The 22,874-nt window shown below is 46.5% G+C and overlaps 1 protein-coding gene across 6 annotated transcripts in view; it reads left to right on the forward strand.

Moving 5' to 3' along the window:
- Positions 1-21,160, forward strand: part of LOC144113715 (thiamine-triphosphatase-like) — a 470,258-nt gene extending 449,098 nt beyond the window's left edge. For 3 of the 6 annotated variants that reach the window (XM_077646989.1, XM_077646987.1, XM_077646988.1), the window contains exon 4: positions 20,331-21,156. In XM_077646989.1, coding sequence (XP_077503115.1) covers positions 20,331-20,458 — 128 coding nt within the window. In that variant the 3' untranslated portion in view covers positions 20,459-21,156. Of the gene's footprint in view, positions 1-20,330 lie in introns of all 6 variants that reach the window. The other 3 variants (XM_077646990.1, XM_077646992.1, XM_077646991.1) reach the window with 1 other exon arrangement.
- Positions 21,161-22,874: the final 1,714 nt, after the last annotated feature.

Genomic DNA, 22,874 nt, shown 5'->3' on the forward strand with positions numbered 1-22,874 from the left:
ACGCTCAGAATTCTCTCCCTCGGTGAACCGTCTAAAAAGTCGAGCTTGTGAAACCAAAAACGTCGCGAGGACGTTGAAACCAAGCCAACCACGACTCGGCAATAGCTTTTTTTTTTTTTTCTGTTACCGTGCCGCACTCGCTGGTCCTTGCACTTCCCGACAGCCTACGCGCAATGTAAACAAAACTTCGAGACGCGAGTTTGCGTAGCTTTCTCCCGCTCTGTTCGTGAAATGCTCGATGCACATATTCAATTTATGCGTCACCGAAGTGAATTTATTTTGTACGTTTGTTTCGATTTAAATGCGCAGACACGCACGCACAAATTGGAAGAAGTCGGTAGAACCGTAAAATAGGTACATGTGCGCCGTTTGAGGCGATAACCTCTCTTCTTTCCTAAATGTATTTCATTTATCAGTGGCAGCCCCAGTCTGCCACTGACAGTCTCCCAGTCTGACACCTCTCCGAGGTTAGGAGAGGGCAGTCATCTCACAAAGCTTTATCTCGCCCACGTGGAAATTTTTTCCAGTCCTCTCTCACAGTAGCTATACGTGCGAGCAGATATAATTATTTTCGATGATGGCGGTAACTTGATTTTAATGACTCAAAGGCAGCTTGGCCAAAGAGCGTCATGACTGCCATGTTTTGGACTGCATGAGGTACGGTTAAAGACCCGATTTTCCCAAGAATTTCACCTAAGAGAAGCCAAGCACCAGGCCATGGGAAAGCTTGTGCCCACAGGGCAACCGGTAGGCAACTGGCGGTACTGGGTGCCTACCGCATACGTGGAAGAATTATTTTCGATTGACGACTGTCGGCACTGCGTGACAGCAGATGGCAGTTTGCTGCCTCATGAGAAAATGGCAGCACCCCTGGAATTCGTTGATAAATTTTGCAGACACGTGGGTTGTGGAATATTTTTTTCAATGTAATAACTAGTGTGCGTGCAGTGCCTGCGTGTGCGTGTATGTGTTTCTGACCCAGACACAAGTCTTAAATCCATTCATATACTTGAGCGCCGATCTTATGTATTCATTGGGAGTTGAAAGTAAAAACAGGCTCATGAACGAATACAGTTGTTAGCAGGACGCAGGGAAAGCATGATGGATAGAACTCTGTTGGCAGTTTTAAACGTTTTTGACATCTGCACCGTAACTATTCTTTTTAGTGTTTTGATGACAGCCTAAGGAAGTCATCGACATACACAAACATTAAAATTCTGCAGTTTGTTGGCAGTAGCGCTCGTGGTTGTCTTATGTGTATTGTTGTGCCCCTAGTCTGGTTTTCGCGCTGACTTCTTCAAATAATGCAGCACCAATTAGCCTGGCAGCATGCTCTCTTGTTCTGCAGTCTCCGCAAATTCTCCGTAAAAAGGAACTCACAAAAATCTACCGTGAGCACCAACTTACAAAAACAAAAGTTGAAATGTTTTGTGCACACCACAAAAGCGGGAAATGAAAAAGGATTGCTTGAAATAAGGAAGCTAGCAATTAACGTTTAGCCTATGCAAACTTCGCTGAGATCTGGACCTGAGTGAGTCATTGGGTCTGGCTTGGCCTTATAATGCTCGGTCGAAATAAATTCAGACTGGTGAATAAGATTTAAATAGCTTTCAATCTGTTACTTTTAATTAGCGCAGTACTAAGAAAGAAATTGCCAAACAACCAAGACATAAAGTAAGTATTTAGTTTGGAAGCGCTAATATTTTGCAGAATTTTTATTGCTTCCTTGCTTCTGCTTTAGATAGATGCAGATCGTTATGTAATAAACAGTTATTGACATATTCATTGAGGATGTTTCGCTTCTTACAGTTCAAGATGTTGGAAAGAAATTTGCATCTGAGTCATGGCAAAATACTTTTACTTAAGTCGTTCCTAAAGCCATTTTGAGAGCGTTAGTTCTTACTACTTACGTTTGTCAAGGACGCTTCTCTCTGCAATGAAGATCAAATTGACCAAGACAGCAGCCACGAATCACACTATATCACATAGCAACAATTGGCGCGTAGAACCTCAATTGATACCTACACTTTCGATCCGTTATATATGTGCCAGTATAGCGGCCATCAAAATGGACCCCCCCTCCCCCCGCGACCACCAATTGCAAAAAATTTGGGGGCCACCCGTTTGACGCAGAATGTTCGAAGTGGGGTCAAGTGAGTTGGCATGTTCCTCAGGATAAAATTACTAATTCAGATGAAGCCCAAATTATGTGTGGGATTCGCAACCACGACCTTTCCGCCCCTAAACTGTGCATTCCGGAACTTTCAGACGGCTATTACGGCCGAGCCGTTTGTCGCAGGGGGTTCCGGATGGTGTCAAGCGATTCGTTGTGTTGTGATGCACACTGGTATAAAACTTAACTCATATAAAGAGGAAATGTACCGGATATAGCTAAGGTGGCTGTAAATCGCAATAGCAGTGGAAAATTAATGAGGCAGATGGCGCTGCTTGTGCCGTAAAGGGGATGTTTCCTGAGCACACCGCTGAGCACCCCGATGTAATCGCTTGAAGCTCCGTACCTAACGCTCTTAAGTCGAACACTGCGGCAGTATTTGCGGAGAATTTTTTTTTATTGTGAATGAACTGAAAGCCACATTCAGCAACCAATAAAACCCTGTGCACGGCATATTCGGAGAGCCACAGAACAACAGCTTCTCCCAATCTGGATATCCAGCACAAATCGCCTATCATTCATGTGCCTTCATCTCTTAATTCTCATTTCCTCATTATTTGAAGGTTTCTATGCATACGAACGTCGTTCGAACCGAAGGCTCCCAAGACAGCTCCATGGCGTATTCGAACGATCTTAATCAGAAGGTGTGCGTCTTAACCACTCATGAATATTGGTGACTTTTGTAATTTGCTTGTGCTTGCAACACTTATTCTTGTAGTGCTCACCGAAAGCACATTAACTTCAGCACCCCTAGAGCCCACACAACGTTCATAGTACGTGCTCAAAGTGACATAAGCCTGGCAAAAATTGTCTCCATGAGATTTTGTTATTGCCTTTGCTCCGAGGATCTTCGCAGCTACGTACTGTTCCCACCGCGACATCAAATTGAACCATGAAGCATGAAGAGCCATGACATCTTATTTAGCAACACTGCGCTGAAAAACCACGTATGGCGGCTGCTTCTTTACAAATGAAACACGAATCCACATTGACCGTAGCGTAGAGGAGACTCACTGGTGCCAGGCACCCTGGTTAAATCTCGTCAAAACAAACTGACGAAGGGTATGTGTAAATCTGAACGGCTGTTTTAGCCATCATACACGAAAGAACATGTTACACCAATGAGGAAAATCGCATAAGCAATGCCTTGAATTTTAGGCGCAGATGAGCAGGGCCTGTTTCGTTAAAACAGCGGGCATTGGACTGCCAAGTTCCTCAAAATATAACGGGAGTGTTAGTGACGCTGACACCTTACGAAGTAATTTGACAATCACTGTGCGATTGTGTAAACCTATAAGAAAACTTTCGATCGTAATAAAAAGTACTGAAAAATGCATGAGGTACTCCAAGGTATAGTGCAAAATTCATTTGTAATCTTTTTAAGCCAACGTCACAAATTGGTTTGGAATCTTTTTCGACAATATATATGAAATAACCGGTCACCAAGATGAGTAATGTGGAAGTTGCCTATTGCAGTCCAAAGGGCAATAACTGCTTTGAGTGAAACTGCGAGATTTGGCGTTTCCGTTCGACGTTTCCGTAGCAGCCAAGAGATTGAAGGATGTACCACATGTAGTCCCCGCTAAAGACGAAACTTTTGTCAAGAAATGTGAAAGAAGTCCCAGAACAGAACGAAATTCTCTGGATTAAGGACAGACCGCAGCCCAGTATCGAAAAGATAAGGAGGGACAGTAAGGAGGGGGACAGAGGTCCCGGCGTTTTCTTAACGGACTCGGTTTCTTCCACATGAGATGACATGACAGTTATGTAAGTCTGCGTTTAACGCGCAAATTCACTTAAAGGCAGTCAACAAAGAGAAGGTAAATAGCTCATATAGTCAGGAAACTCATTTAAAGCTTGGAGCCTGACATTATCCACACTACTATACCCACGCGGCGAAAATTTGGTAGCTGTACAAATGAGGACGACAGTATGGTAACGCCACCTAGGAGGCGAAGTCAGCACCATAAGGCGAGGCTGCCTGCTGCGCATTTTCACGGCAGTGCCATGACAGTGTTCCACTCTCATTCATGCATGCTCACGCTACAGATTTCCCTTGGACAGAAGAAAGAGAGAGAGAAAGGAAAAATAAAGGCACATAAAGACGTTTTCGTTGTCAGGATTTCGGTCTGCCTCTCACTACGCTTGTACGTGCGTGTCTCGTGTGTGCTTGGCTCAACGGTTCGCTACTTAGCGTGCCTTTGATTCGAGTTGATTGAAGTTTAGTTGTTTGCCTCTATTTGTGTCCTGAACCGCCACACTCGGTTTATTTTCACTCGATGCATGAAGCTGCTCTTTGAATTAGCAGTGAAGCTCTGGACTTTGATTATTGCAGCGAAATTGTGTTTTGTTTTCTTTTCCATTGAGTGTTTCTTCCATTATCACTGCAGGTGTCCAGTTTTACCATTTTTATCTGCTATGCTGGTGCCCAGATGATGCTTATAGGCTATATATGAAAATTTTCGCGACATGCTTAATATCCCAATCTAAAGTGAATACAAACCTATACACTAAATTTAAAAAAAATCTCAGATATGCAGACTTCGCCAAAGATAGAGCTTTGTCAGCAGAAAAAATAGTGTGTGCAGTATCCGTGGCGCCCCACCGAACGCTTCGCGCTACGAGTAAAGACGATTTTAGGACTAGCAAGTTAGGACTTCACAGATTGTTAGGACTTCACAGATTTTCACAGATTGTTTCAGCGCGAACTTAAGCGTCTTTGTGCGTTCTTAACCTGAGGAGTTGGCGTAGCTTTGCAGCACCCTATTATTACTTTCAAAACATCGTGGTTCCATTACTACTTTAATGTGGTAAGGGTGCGCCGCTGTCTTGTAATCTGAGCAGTAGCCGAGCGTATCGGCTGCCATCCTTGCCTCATCTTCAGTCTCAGGAAGAAGTCGAAATGAGAGAGAAGACTGTAATGACGGTAAAATCAACCCGTTTCCGAAGACAGAAATTTCTCCGAAAGAGGCCCTATCGCGTCTATAGCAGTCGAAAGTTTTTGCTGCCCAGCACACATTTGCGCGTTAAAAGGTGCTGCGAAGTATATAAGAACTGCCCCACCGCATTCCTTGTTCTATATCATTCTGCTCGCCATCTCACTGCGGCACGTGTTCATGTAGGAATGGTCGACACACGACCTACTGTATACTGTATACAGTAGGTCGTGAGTGAACAGGCCCAGGTGTACAACGGTACCAGGAATTCGGGACAACGGTTTCGTTCCCTTGCTTTGCCAGCACGAGGCGCATGACAAGAAACTAACGGAAGTACTTTTGGTGCGCTAGCACTAGATGCCTCGCTAGCGAAAAAGTCGTCGTGTTCGTGGATGAAGCCTCCACTTGCCACGGTTTGGCAGGTGAAGTGCACTAGCACTAGGGAGCCGTTATGAAGCCTGGTGGTGTCCTGGTGATGGAAAAATTTAAAATTTAAAATTGGTTTTCGAGGAAAAAAAATGGCACAGTAACTGTCTCACATTTCTCGGTGGACACCCGAACTGCGCCGTAAGGGAAATGATTCAAAAGGGAAAGGAGGGACTGAGAGAAGAAAGGGAGAAAGAGGTGCCGTAGTGGAGGGCTCCGGAATAATTTCGACCACCTGGGGATCTTTAACGTGCAATGACATTGAACAGCACACTGGCGCCTTTTGGTTTTCGCCTCCATCGAAACGCGGCCGCCGCGGTCAGGTTCGAACCCGGGTGCTCCGGCTCAGTAGCCAAGCGCCCTAACCACTGAGCCACCACGGCGGGCAACCTGGTGGTGGAAGAAAACCGCTTTCGTGGCAGCTGCAGCCACGTGGAAAGGACGAAACCCGTCCACGCCAGTTGCAGCCAAGTGGAAGGGAGTGATGCGTGCCGGCTGCAGCCTAGAGGAAAAGAGGCAAACCGACTTCGTGGAGCTGTACAGCCGAGCGGAAAGGAAGAAAGCTGCATCGCGCCAGCTGCCGCTTACATTGTCTGTAAAACCGTCGTAAGTAACCTACGCGATGGGCCATAAATATTGTGCTGGCGCACCTGCGTTGTATTTAGTTTAACGAAGTGAATCGGAGGTATTTTTTTTTTACGGAAGGAAAAATACACAGCAGTATAGAAGGTTCGATCTGAGAACCTCTTTATATGTGGGGTGAGAACCTCTTTATCTGTGCGGTCCACACGCATACATGCGTGCGGACTGTGTTGTGAAAATGTCAAATTTGGACAATTTTCCTAATTGTCCGAAAAACACTGAAAAAAAGGAAAGTGCATTCTCTATTCTATTTGAAGCAGCTGCAAAAAGCGATTGGAGACATAGATTCTTCAAAAAATCGAGTTTGTGTCGCTCAACAAAAGCGTCCCAATTAATGTCCTTAACGGTAAATTTGCGCTGAGATCGGCGATAGTTTAGCATTATTCGAATGAGGTGATGATCGCTGCCTAGTGTGGAAAGCATTCTTTCCCACTGCAGGTGGTCCAAGTTTCTACCAAGTGTGAGGTCTGGGCTAGTATCGGCAGTAATACTGTTACCAATCCGCGTAGGTAAGCTGAAATCATTAAAGATGATCAAGTGGAGCGCCAGCGTAGCTCGCGCTAATGCCCTCCATAAGTATTATGGGCAAGCCCACGATGCCGTTTGGGTAGACGCCGCATGTACAGCGCATGAATCTGTAGCAGTTGCCTACAATCCAACCCTACCTCACCCCCTAACTCACCGTCTTCCCTCGGGCTCTACGCCTGAGGAGGCAGAGGAGGCAGCCATCGCCCTAGCCCTTGCACATTCGGATGCCCAATACATCTTCAGCAACTCCAAAACGGCTCTGTCCAACTTTGCCAGGGACAGGATTCACGCCCCTGCCTGGTAATTGTTGAACACCCCTACCCAAAATTTACTTCGCAGGGTAGAGCTTCAGTGGGTGCCGGCTCACTCTGGGAACCCTGGAAACGAGGCTGCCGATAAATTGGCCCGAGGTCTGATTTGCCGGGCTCAGGACAGTCTCGATCCAGGATTCTAGAGGGAGCGGGCGCACACCTTTGCGGAGCTCACGCAAATACCCCGTTTGGACCGTCGGACTTGCCCTCCTCCCCATCCCTCTCTTACGCACTCCCAACAGATCCTCTTCAGACGCCTCCAGACCCGCTCTCTGTCATCCCCTCAGCTTTTATCCCCCTATTGCGGCACATCCCCTGCATGCTCCCTATGCGGTGACCCCCACGCCACACTCTCCCATATCCTTTTCGGCTGCCCTGCTGACCCTCCCCCGCGGGGACAGCACGCCATCTCGAGCTGGGAGGACTGGGAGGTCCTGCTTATGTCTGCAGACCCGACATCGCAGCTTGCTGCGGTGACTCGGGCTGCCGACGTCATGTCCCGGCATGACCTACTTGATGCAGCGCGGGACCGCGCAGTGGCCCAGGGACCCAGCTGGGTCTAAAACTCACTTGCTCAATAAAGTTTTTCTGTCTGTCTGTCTGTCTGTCTGTCTGTCTGTCTGTCTGTCTGTCTGTCTGTCTGTCTGTCTGTCTGTCTGTCTGTCTGTTTGTCTGTCTGTCTGTCTGTCTGTCTGTCTGTCTGTCTGTCTGTCTGTCTGTCTGTCTGTCTGTCTGTCTGTCTGTCTGTCTGTCTGTCTGTCTGTCTGTCTGTCTGTCTGTCTGTCTGTCTGTCTGTCTGTCTGTCTGTCTGTCTGTCTGTCTGTCTGTCTGTCTGTCTGTCTGTCTGTCTGTCTGTCTGTCTGTCTGTCTGTCTGTCTGTCTGTCTGTCTGTCTGTCTGTCTGTCTGTCTGTCTGTCTGTCTGTCTGTCTGTCTGTCTGTCTGTCTGTCTGTCTGTCTGTCTGTCTGTCTGTCTGTCTGTCTGTCTGTCTGTCTGTCTGTCTGTCTGTCTGTCTGTCTGTCTGTCTGTCTGTCTGTCTGTCTGTCTGTCTGTCTGTCTGTCTGTCTGTCTGTCTGTCTGTCTGTCTGTCTGTCTGTCTGTCTGTCTGTCTGTCTGTCTGTCTGTCTGTCTGTCTGTCTGTCTGTCTGTCTGTCTGTCTGTCTGTCTGTCTGTCTGTCTGTCAACAAAAGCGCTCTAAATTTTCATTTATATAGACGCCCATTGTTTAAACTTTGAGTGGTTTCAGAACTGATTTTAGCGAGGCATCGAGACGCCGCTGCCTTTGACGTGTGCAGGAGCTCACCTAGAACATAAATTCTGAGCGGAAATAGGACCGTTCTCTGTACGATTAAAAAATGTGACTACTCCTTGGCCGCAGGTCTAAGCGCGTTCAAACTGAACAAGGTGATGGTTCGGGCTAGTGGGTATGCGTTATGATCCATAGCCCAGCAACAAAACAGGGGACAAACACAAGCGCTAACTTCCACTACAGCTTTATTTGGTGCACACAGAATTTATACAAGAAGTAACGAATGATACCAGTCAGATTAGACAAGATACTTTGTGAACAAAGCTTAAAAATCACATGCAATACATTTCATCGGTTGGCATACTGCTCCCGATTATCGAGGCTGCCGCAATCGAAAGAGCTGGAACTGAAAGCTGCGTCAGCAGTCCGTCATTGTCGCTGACAACGAAAGATATGGCATTTTTAGCCTCGGAGCAGTATGCCAACCGGTGAAATGTATTGCATGTGATTTTTAAGCTTTGTTCACAAAGTATCTTGTCTAATCTGACTGGTATCATTCGTTACTTCTTGTATAAATTCTGTGTGCACCAAATAAAGCTGTAGTAGAAGTTAGCGCTTGTGTTTGTCCCCTGTTTTGTTGCTGCGGTATGGATCATAGCGTTCAAACTGTCCCAAATTCCTGATAACGGTCGTTACATGTAAGCAAGCACTTTTGAGTACCGGAAAAACAAATAAACACGAATGAAACGGCAAAGCTGGAATAGTGCCTTGAAACAAACGACATGTTTGCCTCCACTGTCGCGAGCCCCGAGGGAACAGTTGTCGAGTCCTATTTCAGTCGTTGGAGCAACACATTGGCTCACGTATCCCGTAAATTTCTCTCTCAACCGCACAATAGTGCCCCTCATAACTTCAAGAGGAATTCAAAGGGTGGGAGGCGGCTGCCCCTTCTCCTTGAATCCTCCCCTATTGCCAACCCTCTTCGTCATAATATAATCGCAGTTCGACGGCGTATACACGGGGAACGCCACGCTAGGGCTGAAGTAAGTTGCATACTCTGTCGGCTTCACCACCGAGCACCCGAACGCGCGCCCATCGACCTCCGCTTCATCCTTGAGATCGTGGCGCAAACCCGTCTCCTTCAGCAGCATCAAAAAGCAGACGAGGGAATTGAGCCCAAGAGCAGTTCGATCACTCAGAACCATCTATCCCCAAGTTTGAAAGCGCAGCCGCGCACTCGAAGCGTTTTTCGCATTTTGTGGCTTTGAGGCGCGAAATTCGAAAACCGGCAAACGGTGTGGTGTTCGTTTATGCCCTTTTAAAGCCAATACATCACCCTCACTGCAAAAAACGGGAAAATTAAAACTGCGCTCCTTAAGTGTACACGCCTTTCTCTGGGCGTCGAGTTTTGAGAATTGTGAAATATATACCTTCAGGAACCGTTTAAATGCTTCAAATTTACTTATATTTATCAAACTGAGTGCTCATTTTAGCTCAGCTAACATTTCCGTTAGGGGGCTGGAAGTTATATGAGGCGGTAGGTCACTGTACTCTGGTCAGGTGCACAGCACGCGTACTAACATTTGGACCTGCCGGAGGCTGCGCGCGGCAGGTGACGGTACCAGGGGCGAGCGCGGCGCCGAGATCGTGCAGTACCTATCAGGTATTAACGCAGGGGGCCGTGCACACGCTGGAAGCGGCGTGTCGGCGCACTCCAATACTCCAATCGGACGATACTGTTCGCAATGTTTCCGGGGCGGGTCTTCGCGAGGAGCGATCAGCGCCTGACGAAGACTCGTCGACGCGAGGACTTCTTCCCCTGCTAGGTGCGCCGCGGCGCCTTGGGCGTGCAGGCATGGGCACCTGTCCGTAACTATACGAAACAAAATGTGCTGTTGATGGCGTTAGTCTCGCGCAAGTATAAGCATTAGGTATTTGTTATCTAACTAGAGAAATAATTATGATGGAGTACCGCATAGCCTGAGCCGCTTTGGGATGTTAAACCCCATAAAATCAATTATGAAGGAAGTTTCTACCCGATGAACGACACATAGAAAGTTCCACCGGACAGGTTGCACAGCGTCCAAGAAACACTGCGTGATGCGATTTCTGCATGCAGAATGCTAACATTCTCTTTTTTCTTGGGGGGGGGGGGGGGTGCGTTTATTGTACTTATCTCTGCTTAATTACTACCCCCTCCTGCGCCCCCCTTTGTACTTAAAATTCTCGCTCTTGATCCCAGCTGTATTTCGGAACCTCTTACCCAATGCCCTCTGTCGGGTTTTTGTTAAATAAATGAATAAATAAATACTTTCATTTTCTTTAGAGCTTTTATTTGTAGTTGAAATCACTGAAATCATTGAACCGTTACATCAGCAATTTTTGTAGCTGCACAAGAAGCTTTAGAGCGTCTTCAAGTGCCTTCTCTTCTCTTGGCATGTTTTTGTCAAAATCACTTTGTTATTTCACGATTTCATTCCTCGAGTTTCATTTCTCTGTCTCAGAATACATGCAGCATAAAACGGTAAAAAATAAGTGATATGATACGCATGTACGTGTAACTAAATTTAAAATAAAACTAGAATATGAAAGCAGTTGTCACTCAGCATCTTGATGAAGCGCTTGCACTCTTAATAGTGGCACTCTCCTTTCGCCCTTTATTTCTCTCGTCCTTTGGAAGACTCCATTATAAAAGATTTCCCTCATATAATGACGCCTTTTCCGTATATTCTGTATACTGGGGAATGAAAAATGGTGCATGCATGGTAGTCTCGTTACAGCGCCGACTGCGTTCCAGCGAAATTACTGCCAAAAGACACGATTCTATTATGCAAGCATCGCACAAGGAATTCGACAAGTCGGCATTGCGTTGCATGCATAAAGCACCGAATTTTTCAGGCCTTCTTTCTCCTTCTGGAATGAAATAAAAGAATTAAAGTGACTGAATATAAATCAGGAAAATTTAAAGGAGGAACAGTTTAGAGTGCACTGTCCCGTATAGAGTCCAGTGGGACTTTCTTAGGAGATGGAGAATCCTTGTACCCACTATCGCACGCTTTGTCTATCGCTATGCGCCTGAGTTTATTGACGTATTCAGTGGAAGACGCAACGTGGTTCCATTGATTCATTCGCAAGAACAGCGTCCAGTCTGCATAGGCAGCAAATTGTAATATATCTTAGAGAAAAGCAGACATCTAGAGAAGAAAAGTTATGTTCACATCGCCCAAACGTATACTGCGCAATACAATTTACGTTTTTAGCTTTTATAACTTTGCTTTTTGGTGCATTCTTCAGCATCTACACTTATAAGGGATACGTGCCTTTCTCGAGATAATCGATTTGAGCGAACACTGGGAAAGAAGCGTTCACCTCTCAAAGGGGCAGTGGCCTCTCGCAGTTTTCGATTGCTGACAAATTCAAACAGGAGGTTCGGTGCGCCTTGCATTTTGTGCACTCAGATGGCTCAGTACACCGAATCTTTCGGGAGATCGATCAATCAATGACCGATACCTCTTGGGAATCGATGGAAGAAGTGCGTTATCACGTCTGGGCAAGCAACGATCAATTGTTGCGATAAAAAGCAGGCTAAACGCTTTATTTTATTTCTCTCCGAGATCTTCTGAAACCTGTAGTAGGCCGTAATGTGGAGCTTTGAGAAAGCACGTCCAGGTAGTGAAGACGTATTGAAGACAGGAAGCTAGCGTTGCAGTCGCACCTTTCCTGAGGACTGTTTCTCGTTCACAACAATCCAATCTCACGAGCGTATACGCTCATATGAATGGGAAGTGCGCAAAGGTTATCTTCGCTTTTCCTTCTCTATCTGTATCGATTGAGCAGTTGGAGAATGTCGAAGGCCGTAGATTGGGAGATATTTTATGAGCCATTTTCAGGGCAATTTGTGCTTCGCACTTGACCTTTACGGAAGGGATTGTGTTGCGTTGTGTTCAGTGGCGCACAAGCATCTAAGGCTATCATGCGCCAAGCTCAAGGTCTATAAAAAAATGCCTTTTTCTGCAGAATTTTGTAAAAACGGGAAAAAACAAAGGTGGTGTACAGGGCCTAAAAGGTCAGTTCGTACTACCTAGTGGGGACATGAAACGAAGTTTTAGAAATGGCTAATAGTAGAAACTGTAAAGAAGGTTGGGGTAACCTCGGCGACCATTCTTGGCTGGGTAAGGATCTCGAGGCTAGCAACAAATCAACTAAAGACCTCAGCCTTCTTTTCAGGAATAAGAAAGTGGTTGAGGTGTATCACAAAATCAAGCGACGCACTGGGTTAGCGTATCTCAAGAAAACCTGCTTCTCTTAAAAAGCTAAAAATGCAAGGCATGTCAACAACTGCATGGTCAGCTAAGAGCAGCGTTGGGTGAAAAGGGACGCATTGATTATAAAATTGAGTAAAGTACTTTTTTCTCAATTTTTCGAGTTTAGCGCATAATAATAAAATGTGATTTACTGCAAGTTCAGCTCCACATTTTTCACAAACAGGTTTGTCTTGTTTTGTCAGTAGGAAGTTGTGCGTAACTGTGTGTCCAATGCGGGGACGACATAAAATTATTAATGAGAAAGCATTACTAGACTATGTCGACAAGGTCGTGTCCGCAAAGCGTGTCCACAAAACGTGTCCGCAGCAGTTGTGAGGAACTTAGAAGAGGTAGCGCCAAACGAATGGTTGTAATCGAAAAAAGATGTGAGATTGATGTCGAAAAAATAGTTATGTCGATAAGTTGATTAGTTAATTAATTATAGCCAAAAATCTCGAAAAAGTGGACGGAGCCAGGGCAACGTGTGCCGCAAATTTGAAAAACCGGAAGTGTGGGCGAAACCAAGGCGTGGTGCCAAATTTGAAAACGAAGCGGGGCGCCAAGTTTGAAAACTCAAAATGGGCAATTGATGGAATTTGAATAAGTAAGACAGTTAATTGTGTTAATTGGGAAATTGGATGAATTTACGTCAGTGCTTGATCGAGTAAATGTTGCGACGAGTGAAGCAAAGAGAGGCAAAGACAGGCAAAGAGGGGCAAAGAGAAACGAGGAGGCGTCAATGCTTTCGCATTCCTCCAATGCGGGTTACCGCAGTACCTCGAACGTTTATTTCTGTGCCTACAGACCTGGTGCCTACAGGTCTTCCATTCACCCAGCACGGGCTTTACAAAGTGCAGCTTGTTGTTTAATTGGTTATGCCAAGTTGTCTGTCACTTAGCTTTCAAATTACTGCGTATAATTGGCTCGGCACCCAGAAGAATTTTATCATATATCCCTGTGTTGCGACTTTTTATATGTTGTTTATTATGCTTCCTACCAAGGGTTCGACCGCATTTCTGGAATGCAGTGACGTGAGCGGGTTATGCTGCAGTCAATACTGTCATTTGTTATTCTGCCTACGTTTATAGAGACAGCATAGCATTCGGCTGTAAAAATGGGTGCAGAGTTTAGCAGCCTTACTGTTTTTTTTACATTTTCCTTGCATTGCCGTGCTTTCGACATAAGTTGCTGCTTTTGATTCGTCAGTGTAAAATTCCGTGTAGTTCACATATTTTTCTTGTAGTGCCATGTATTCCTGTGATATGTGTTCTTGTCGCGTTTATGATCTAACATTAACACACCTTCCTGAAAGACATACAGTGGGAAGGCTGTACTATGGCGGCAGCGAGACATTCCATGAGTCGACATCACGAAGGGTATTCAGTGTTTCGACGGTTTTGGCAACTATACTCGATGTGAAAAAGCAGAGGTCTGATCGACTGGGGTTTATTGTTGAACAGTGTTCTGGAGGTTCACTTTCTAACTTTGAAATAACTCAGATGCTTCAGTGAGAACCGTATTTTCAGGACGTATGAGCATGTAAGCATGGTTTTCTTGTCTTCAAGGGAAGGTTTATTTGTTTCTACATAAAGAGCATCTGTGGGGGATGTTCTGTATGCGCCAGTTGAGAGACTCAAACCTAAGTTTTTTACTTGATCTAGCTTTTAAGATATGATGATCTCGCAGCCCCATACCCTACGCACCCATAGTCTAAGGAAGTGCATACTACGGAGCGCTAGATGTGCAAAAGGCACATCCTGTCGGACCCCCAGTGCTTTCGCGAGAGTACTTTGAGTATATTCAGAGATCAGAAAGCTTTATTTTTGAGGGTGTTTAAGTGAGGAAGAAATGCGAGCTTTCTGTCAAAACTTACGCCAAAAAAATTCAGTTTCTTGTTTTACTGGACGTACGGTTTCATTTAGGTGCAGGGTGGGATCAATCTGCAAGCCCCGTTTGAGCGAGAAAAGAACAGCAACCGTTTTTTGTGTGGAGAACTTGAATCCATTTCTGTCTTCCCAGGTCGCTTGTTGGTTTAATGTGAGTTGTATCTGTCTCTGAAATGTTGATAAGCTGGAGGATGCGCATGTAATTTGAAGGTCATCGACATAGACGGAATACGCAATTGAATGTGAAATTATTTTAGATATGGAATTCATTTTTGTTGTAAAGAGAGCGGTACTTGGAATGGACCTCTGCGCTACCCTATTTTCCTGAATGATTTTTTTCTAAAGGGTGGAACCTACGCGTACATGAAATGAAAGATCAGACAGAAAGTCTTTCAAGCAGTTAAGCATGCTGCCACGAATACCTAGGTCCGCTAGGCCGCAAAAAATCCCGAACCTCCAGATGGTGCCGTAAGCCTTTTTCATGTCACAAAATACTGTCAGACAGTGTTTTTTGTGTATTAACGCTTCACGGAATGTGTTTTCAAGGCGGACAAGATGGTCATTTGTACAGCACGCTTTTTAAATCTGCATTGGTAGATGTAAAGAAGTTCCCATGATTCAAGGAAAAACATTAGTCTAATATTTGAATACTTTCGAAAGATCTGGCAAAACAACTCGTGAGAGCTATTGACCTGTAACTACCAGCCGAGGTTGGCGGTTTCCCAGATTTGAGAAATGGCACTATCATGGTCTTTTTCCAAGCCGCTGGCATTTTCCCAGATTCCCATATTTTGTTAAAGAATTCTAGAAGAGCCTCTAAAGCACCTTCGGAAAGGTGGGCAAGCATTTCACAACGTATTTCATGAGGTCAGGGTCAGTACTGTATGGATTTCTCGCAGTGGAATTAAGTTATTGTGAGGTTCGTTCGTACTGCCACACACACGTCAGCAGTCGTTGATTTTCAGTTGTGTTCTTTTACTTAAAAATGACTGTGTGTACTGTGAAGAACCAGAAACTGTGGGGAAGCGTTCTTCTGGTATGGTTACCAGGGAATGGGATTTTTTTCTTTTTCCCCGCTCTAAAGAGCTCCGCCGCCGCGCTGCAGCGGAGGCAAGCTCGGATTTGTGTCCATCGCCTCACTGGAGGCTCTGGAGTTGCACGGGGAACCCGCAGGCAGAGGGTTTGCGGGCTTCTCCCGAAGGGGGGAAGCCTTGCGGGCCGCCGACTTGGTGGCCGGCAGGCCCTAATTCGGCAATGGCATAACAGCTTTCGCTGCGTCTGCCAGACGCAGCGAAAAAGGCCACCCGCGCGGGTGGCCCTGCCTCAGCCTCACTGTGTGTAAGCTGCGCAGGTGCCACAGGCCGGTGTGGTGTGCCACACCCACGCACCGCATCGGCGAAATTTGTATGGGCGGTGAAAGAGGATGTGAATGTTTACCGCGTTCGTGCTTCTCCGAAGTGGAAATTTTCCGTGTTTTTAGAGTTAAAATTTCTTTTTCTTTCTTTCAGGATGGGCACGACCTTGACCAGGCAACGTGCCCTTCCTCACAGTTTGCACAGTGTAGAGCAGAGTCATGACAGTTCGCAGAAGGGTGATCCTTCGAAGCGCATTTCGCGCACATTTGGCGACCGCGGCAATTCTGTGAGCCAGGACCAAACCTATTGCAAAGCTAGTTATTCTAGCTTGTTTTTCTTTTTTTTCTTTTTCACTATGTTTGGCATGAACTTGGAGAATGTTGCCTTCTTTTTGCGGAAAAAGCCAGCTGCTTCGTTCCGCCCTCATTTTAAACAGCGATCATTTGGGAGAAAGTGAGAAGCCATAAAATATCTGTTATTCGGCCACGGTGCCAGCCGTCCACCCTGGAGCCCAAAGAAGGGATGAGAAAGGAGCTTGCAAGCAAGCCCTGCCCACGTCAGCAGTACACCCTAACTATAACACCGCATGGCGTAACGCAGGATAGTTCGCCACACAAGGTTAGCCCTAACTGCCAGGAAAAAAATTGAAAGAGACACTTAAGCTCCGCCTTAAGGGCATTACTTTGAAGAACCACGTGGCGCATTCAAAAGAGACAAACGGGAAAAGGCCAAGGAGACGGAAAGAGCGCAAACTATCAACTGAGTTTATTTGTGTGAAGGTGCCTTATATATGCAGAATCACAGCAAAAGGACCAGGGGAATGAGAGAGGGGGTAAAGCCGGTCATCTCCTGATCAACAACAGGTGCGCAGAAAATTCTTCTCCTTATTGTACCATTTGGCAGAAGTGTTGTCGCTTATACATTTATCACCGCTTTCTTTTATGTGGTAGGCCTCCAAAAGTTCACGCGCTGTTTTGTTTTTACTTTTTCCTAGAATTTTTATCTTCTTAAGGAGAGGCTCGCATCCACTGCAAGCAAAGCAATGAGCGGACAGATTCGCTTCTTCCTTATTTCGAATTGATCGGGCATGTTCCCTTGCGCGTTCATTCACGCAACGGCCTGTTTGTCCCACGTAGGTGCCTCGACATTTGAGCGGGATTTTATAAACCACACCCGTGGCACATTTCACAAGCGTTTCAGCATGTTTTATGCCGCATCCACTGCCTCTAGCTCCTTGGTTACCGATTCTCGGGCACAATCCTGCGAGTTTCTGTGGGGCAGAAAATACGACACGGACACCATGCCTCTTGGCCACTTTTTTACATTGTGCACCACTTTGTGTATGCATGGTACTACCAAGATCTTGTTTTTTTGGCAGCGGCTCATTCGCGCTACCTTGATTTCTTCTTTTTTATCTTCCTAAGAAGATTCTCGGCCACAGCTGCTATGACGTCGCAGGGGAAGCCGGCTGAAAGCAACCTTTCAATTTGATTATTAAAGCTGATATGCATTGCATGCGGGCATTACTTGGTAAGAGCAGATTCCAGGCACGAGCTCGCTGTTGCTCTCTTGACTACCTGCGAATGTGCGGAATCATACGGCAGTTTCTTTGCTCGTGGAGCGTAGTGCCAGCAGGCATGTTGTAAGCCGAAGTTCAGGTTAATATCTAAAAACTGCAACGACCTATTAGAGGGAAGTTCATGCGTAAAGGTCAAGCCTCGCCCATACTGTCTAAAACATTCTACTCACTGAATCAGTGTGGGTCAATGTTATTTGTTTGGATAAAACAATAAAAAATCGTCCACATATCTAAAACACTTCAGCACACCCAGATTAGCAAACTCGTCATTTAGGGAGCGGTCAATGGCGGCTAAAAATATGTTACTAAGAGCAGGGGCGACGCAAGAACCGATACAAATTTCTTGTCGTTGAATGTAAAATTTGTCTTTAAAAGATATGAAGGTGGCTTTCAAATAGAATTCGAGCAAAGACATGAAGCCATCTGTTGATACCCCAGCTGAGATTTGAAAGCCTATTAACCCACTTCTTTCAACGCAATCTCGGACAGCTACAAACAGCCCTTGATGCGGCAATGAATAAAGTAAATCCTCAACATCTACAGAAAAGGCGTAGCCGATATGGTCATTGGAATTGAAGAAGGTTACAACACCAGTCGAGTTCTTAGTATAAAAAGGGTCTTCAAGTTGTAAAGCATTGATGTGCTTCAGTAAATACTGCCTTATTAGGAACTGCCATGATCTCTTCTCACCAACGATTGTTCTAATCGGCATTGAGTCCTTGTGCGTTTTTGCAGCGAAGAATACAGACAGCGCTTTCGTTTTACATGCAGTTATTGAGCTAGCGAGCCTGGACAGTTCAACATCGCTTCACAGAGCTGCAACTCTGCTCTTGATCCTTGCAGCGCTAAGTTTCACACAGACGAAGTTCTTTGCGATGGCTTAGCCCGCCTTCTCGTTCAAAACTTTATCATGTAGTACGACGAATCCTCCGTTATTGTCTGCCTGAAGCAAGCGCAATTCGTTTTGCTTGATGAACGACACCACATTTTTGGTTGGGTCTTTGTCATGCTTGGTAGACGCCGTGTTGACCGCCTTGGTCAAAGCTTCTACACCTTCCAGCAGGCATCTTTCTTGGTCTTCTTGGTCAGCCTGGATTGGGATCCGTCGGTTGATTGCTAGCAGGTCGTGGTCTGGAACTAAAGGCTCTAGACTGTACTTAGAGCATTTGCTAAGTACGCTTACAACATCTTCAGGCAATACTACGTCATTCGGTACTACAAGCCTGTTGGCACCAACAGTCTTGCTCGTTGTTCTGCTGGCCATAGTCTGCTGAAGACACCGAGCCCACCAAAATTCAGTCATCTGGACAGCAACTTTTCTGGCAGAACGCAGCTTAATTTCTGCTAGCCACGTCGGGTCAATCGCATAGCAAAGCGAGCGCAAAAGGTCTTGGAACCTGCGTACTTGGCTCCAAATTTCTGATCGTAAGTATCTGCAAATGCGTTTCAGAATGGCCGTTTGCGGCTTCGGTATCGCCTGCCCGTAAGTCAGGCTAGTCTCTTCGTTGTTTAGCAATCTCCTGGAGGAGCGGGAGTTAGCCTTGGTGGTCGCGGCCGCGCGGCGACCGCGCGAGTTGAGCCCCGTCTCTCCTCAGCTGGTGTGACGTCAGACCACGTGCTCGGCTGCAGCGCCCGTAGCGGGAGGAGCGGGAGCTAGCCTTGGTGGTCGCGGCCGCGCCAGGCTGGGCTATGGTTGAGCTAAGTAGTGTCCCTATTATGCTTCGCATAAAAAAGGAAAAAGAGACTGCCGATTTCCCCCGGTCGGGTCAGGCAGGAGGTGCCGTCTACGGGAAGCTGCGACCAAAGTGGCGTGTTGCCTCCGCCGAGGGGCCTTAAAGGTCCAAACACTCGGAATCGGCTAGACCACCACGATTCCGTTTCCCCGGACACGGCTCAGCCACGCACGGCTCAGCGTGGGTACTCGGGTCCGTGGTGGCGCATTGTTCACCAACATCCCCCTGCGGAGGTGCCCCTGCGGATGCTCGGAAACCAGCGGTGTTGCATCTCCCCATCATCTGTTTGTTGCAGATGCCCCCGCGGGCCTTTTGGAAAGGGACGAAGTGGCAAACACATTTTAAACCTTTGAGCAGGTATCGTAATTCTCGTCCAGAAAGGCTAGAAAACGTTCACATGTAAGGAGAAGGTAGCGGTCGTCACAACGTGGATTTACAAATTTATTAGAGATAGCACCAACAAACGGCAACAATGCGCGCTCAGTTCGCAGCGCTAAACGACGATCTTTCATGACGGCAATCCTTTCCGCCTACTATATACACTTGAACCCTTTGAACTTCTGAATGTTATTACTTTTTTTTTTGATGCCATGCATTTTGTACTGCACTTGCTCCTGTCTTACACTGGTGTTTTCATATTTATTTTCTTCTGATTCCGTCTACATTACTTTGCTCTGTTCATTGCATGCGACGTTTCTTCATCTACTGTCTATCGCTGTTTTTCTTGTTGTTTTACTTTACCTCATTGTTGTTTTTCGAGTCTGGTGAGTTCTTGTGCGCAGAAAAATATTGAGTTGGCTCCCTTCTAAAGGAACAATAAACGAAATGAAATATTAGAATGGATTATGGACTGGTGGGGTTTGGTCTTATCTTGAATACGTTTCTTTCGTCATAGCCTGACTGCAGCAACGCGTATGCCTCTGTAAGTTCTCTGGGAACTATTTGGGCCACTAAGCCTCATGCAGTCCGCACTTGTTGCCTAAATTATCACCGTACACTTCATTACTGCTTAAAGACATTAACTTGGAGTTATTTGAATGCGTTTTCTGAGCTAACGGCAAAATATTTGCACAGCTGTGATCCTAAAGGCCGCACCAATCTCAGCGCAGCGAAAAGGCTTGAGAGTAATTATTTCTGTGTTGGAATTACACTCCACATTCGCAGTCCCCCAGAACCCTTGGATTGACTGAGTCTTTTTGTACTTTTCAGGTGTTCAAGACGGTCCCCCACCAGAAGGGAAAGTGGAAAGCTACTTGAGACTTCAGCGGCCTGCCCTTTATCGTCGCCTAGTCGAGGATATATGGCCCCACGCGAAAGCAAAAGACGCTTGCGTGTGAGGGGGGAAAAAGGGAGGGAGAGCACTAGGAACTGCAGTGCAAATGTGGACAGGCTGCTGTTCTAATATACGGCCCAATGGGTTGCAGAAAACACTGCCTAGAGGCTTAAAGCATCTGCTAAGGTTGCTATCTGGCGCGTACACGATTGTATGCAATCAATATAATCAGGGAATAAAGCCGAGAAACAAGAAGCGTGGTGCAGCTATTCATGAGAAGGAAGGGGTGTACGAAGTCATTAAAAAAATAACAGATGTTCATAGGGAGACTGACACAGACGTTTCCAGAGCCTATATTGTCCGACAAGCTCTTTCCTTGTGCTTACCTTTGTGCTTGTGATGTAGCTTTTGCTTCAATATAAAAGTTGGATATGCACACGTGCTTATATAGGGGCCTCCAGTATTGAAAATAAATAAATAAGCTGCTTATCATGATAACTTCGACGCCACCTGAGGCTTTTTTTGACCATATAGTCGCCATCGGCATCGAGCGTAGTACGCAGCGTCGTCTTCTCGCGCTTAATGCAAGCGCGCCGTGAGGTGGATGAACCGTAGATAGTCCAAACAAGAGGGCAGTGCGGTTGCCTTCTGATAGCGTTCTTCGATTCGTCCAAGCAGCAGTTTAACACAGGACGAGAGTATTGCGAGCGTTGTGTCTGAAGACCACTGCAAGTCGTATGCAAGGGCTCATTATACTACCGCGTCTTGTTACCCAATAAAGCGGCGCCGTAAAGAACCCAATTTTCGTCTTATTGGGTGATGAGTGGAGTTGAACCGAAGGAACGCAAAACAATGTCGCACAGCTTGAACTTGCACTGGCAGGTGCAATGTGTCTGGCGTTTTCGTGTTGACCAGGAAACCATGCGTGGCTGAAAAATTGATCGAGCATTTAGGGCAGCTTTCCATTATGTATCTTTCTCGCATTTTTAGAACACTTTCGCCTGCAAGTTTCTCGCATCCTATATTCGCAGTGAAGCTTTTTATCATCACGCATTTGTACACTGAAATGGTTCTGTTTATAACTGGTAGGAATGTAAAATAAAGGCTGGCCCAGAGCACAGCTCATGCTCGTTTGCAGCCTGCAGCCTTTGTTTAGGCGAAACTCTGTACGTGCGCCCTAAATTTGCTATTCATTTGTTCAAGACCATCGAAGCCATCAGTATTCGAAAGTTCAGCCATATGCTCCTTCATAATTTCATATAACTCCTGCACTGTTAGCCAAGACATTACGCTCTTTAATACTTGCCGAAACGACTCTTCTGCTCGTGTTAGTTGAGTTTCACTGATGTGGAATGAGGTCGAAGCGACACCGAGTCACGCCTGAACGCAGCTAGTTATGGCGCAACCTTCAAGGTCCCCTGAAGTGTGGGCTTCACTCAAGGTATTTTTCTCTGAATGCACGCTTGGTATTAAAGGTGCCGCTGAAACAAGCTTCTTCAACGCCCGTGTACAGATGCTTCGTTGCGCGTTAAAGGATCCCATGAGGTCGACATTAATCTAAAGCCCTTCAATACGGCGCGCAGGCCGCAGTGCGGCTTCGGCACGTAAAGCTACGTTAATTTATTGGTCCTTGGACAGCCTTGTTGCATCTGGCTTTCGCACGCAACTCCGCAAGCACGCATGCGCGAAATCTCGGCGCGACCCGACCCCAGCACTGCGTTGTCAAACGCGTCAACCGAATGAGGGACGGCGTCCTTCACCGCAAACATGACAGGCGCAGCAACAGCAGACGCGGCTGGAGGGAACTGGAACGGCCCCGATTTGCATACGCGAATTAACAACGGCACCGAACGAGGGCCCAGCAGCCAGCGCACGTAAAGAAGGGTAAACTGCGCGTGGAGGGCGAAGGAAAAAAAAAGAAGCGAAAAAAAGAGAAGGCCCTCGAAGAGTGTCGGGAGGGCTGGAGGACAGCGCACACAAGGTCCCGTTCAAATTCAATCTAACGTGAGCGCGTGGTTCAAACTGGAAAAAAGAAATTCAGGAGCTGTCGCCCCCTGATTGGGGAGAAAAGGGTTGGGCGCCATTGGGCGATGGCCCCACCACAGCCTCCCTATTGGCTCGCTTTCGAGCAACCTGCGCGCCCGCTTTGATTCCGCTGCAGCGCTGGAAAACTTGGCGGAAATCCAGTTTGGTTTCGAGAATTTGTGCCCTTCGCTGTGAAATAAGGCTCGAAGAAGTGAATGGCGGCTGACGGCTAAGGCTCGGAGTGCAGCCGCTTTGCTGCCACACCCGCGCTGTTTGAATGGGGAGCACACGCTCGACCACTCACCGTAATTCCCCATCCCACTCAGCCGAAAGGAAGCTCAGTGTATGCTTTTTTATTCTTTTTTAATGAAGGTGTGAGAGAGCTGCTTCGGTTTGCAATTACATTTCTATTGTCTTGTATTGGTATTCTTAGTCGGGTTGAGCTGAATACTGAT

This window comes from Amblyomma americanum, chromosome 1 (assembly GCF_052857255.1).
Source record: "Amblyomma americanum isolate KBUSLIRL-KWMA chromosome 1, ASM5285725v1, whole genome shotgun sequence".
In the NCBI taxonomy this organism is placed as follows: Eukaryota; Metazoa; Arthropoda; class Arachnida; order Ixodida; family Ixodidae; genus Amblyomma; species Amblyomma americanum.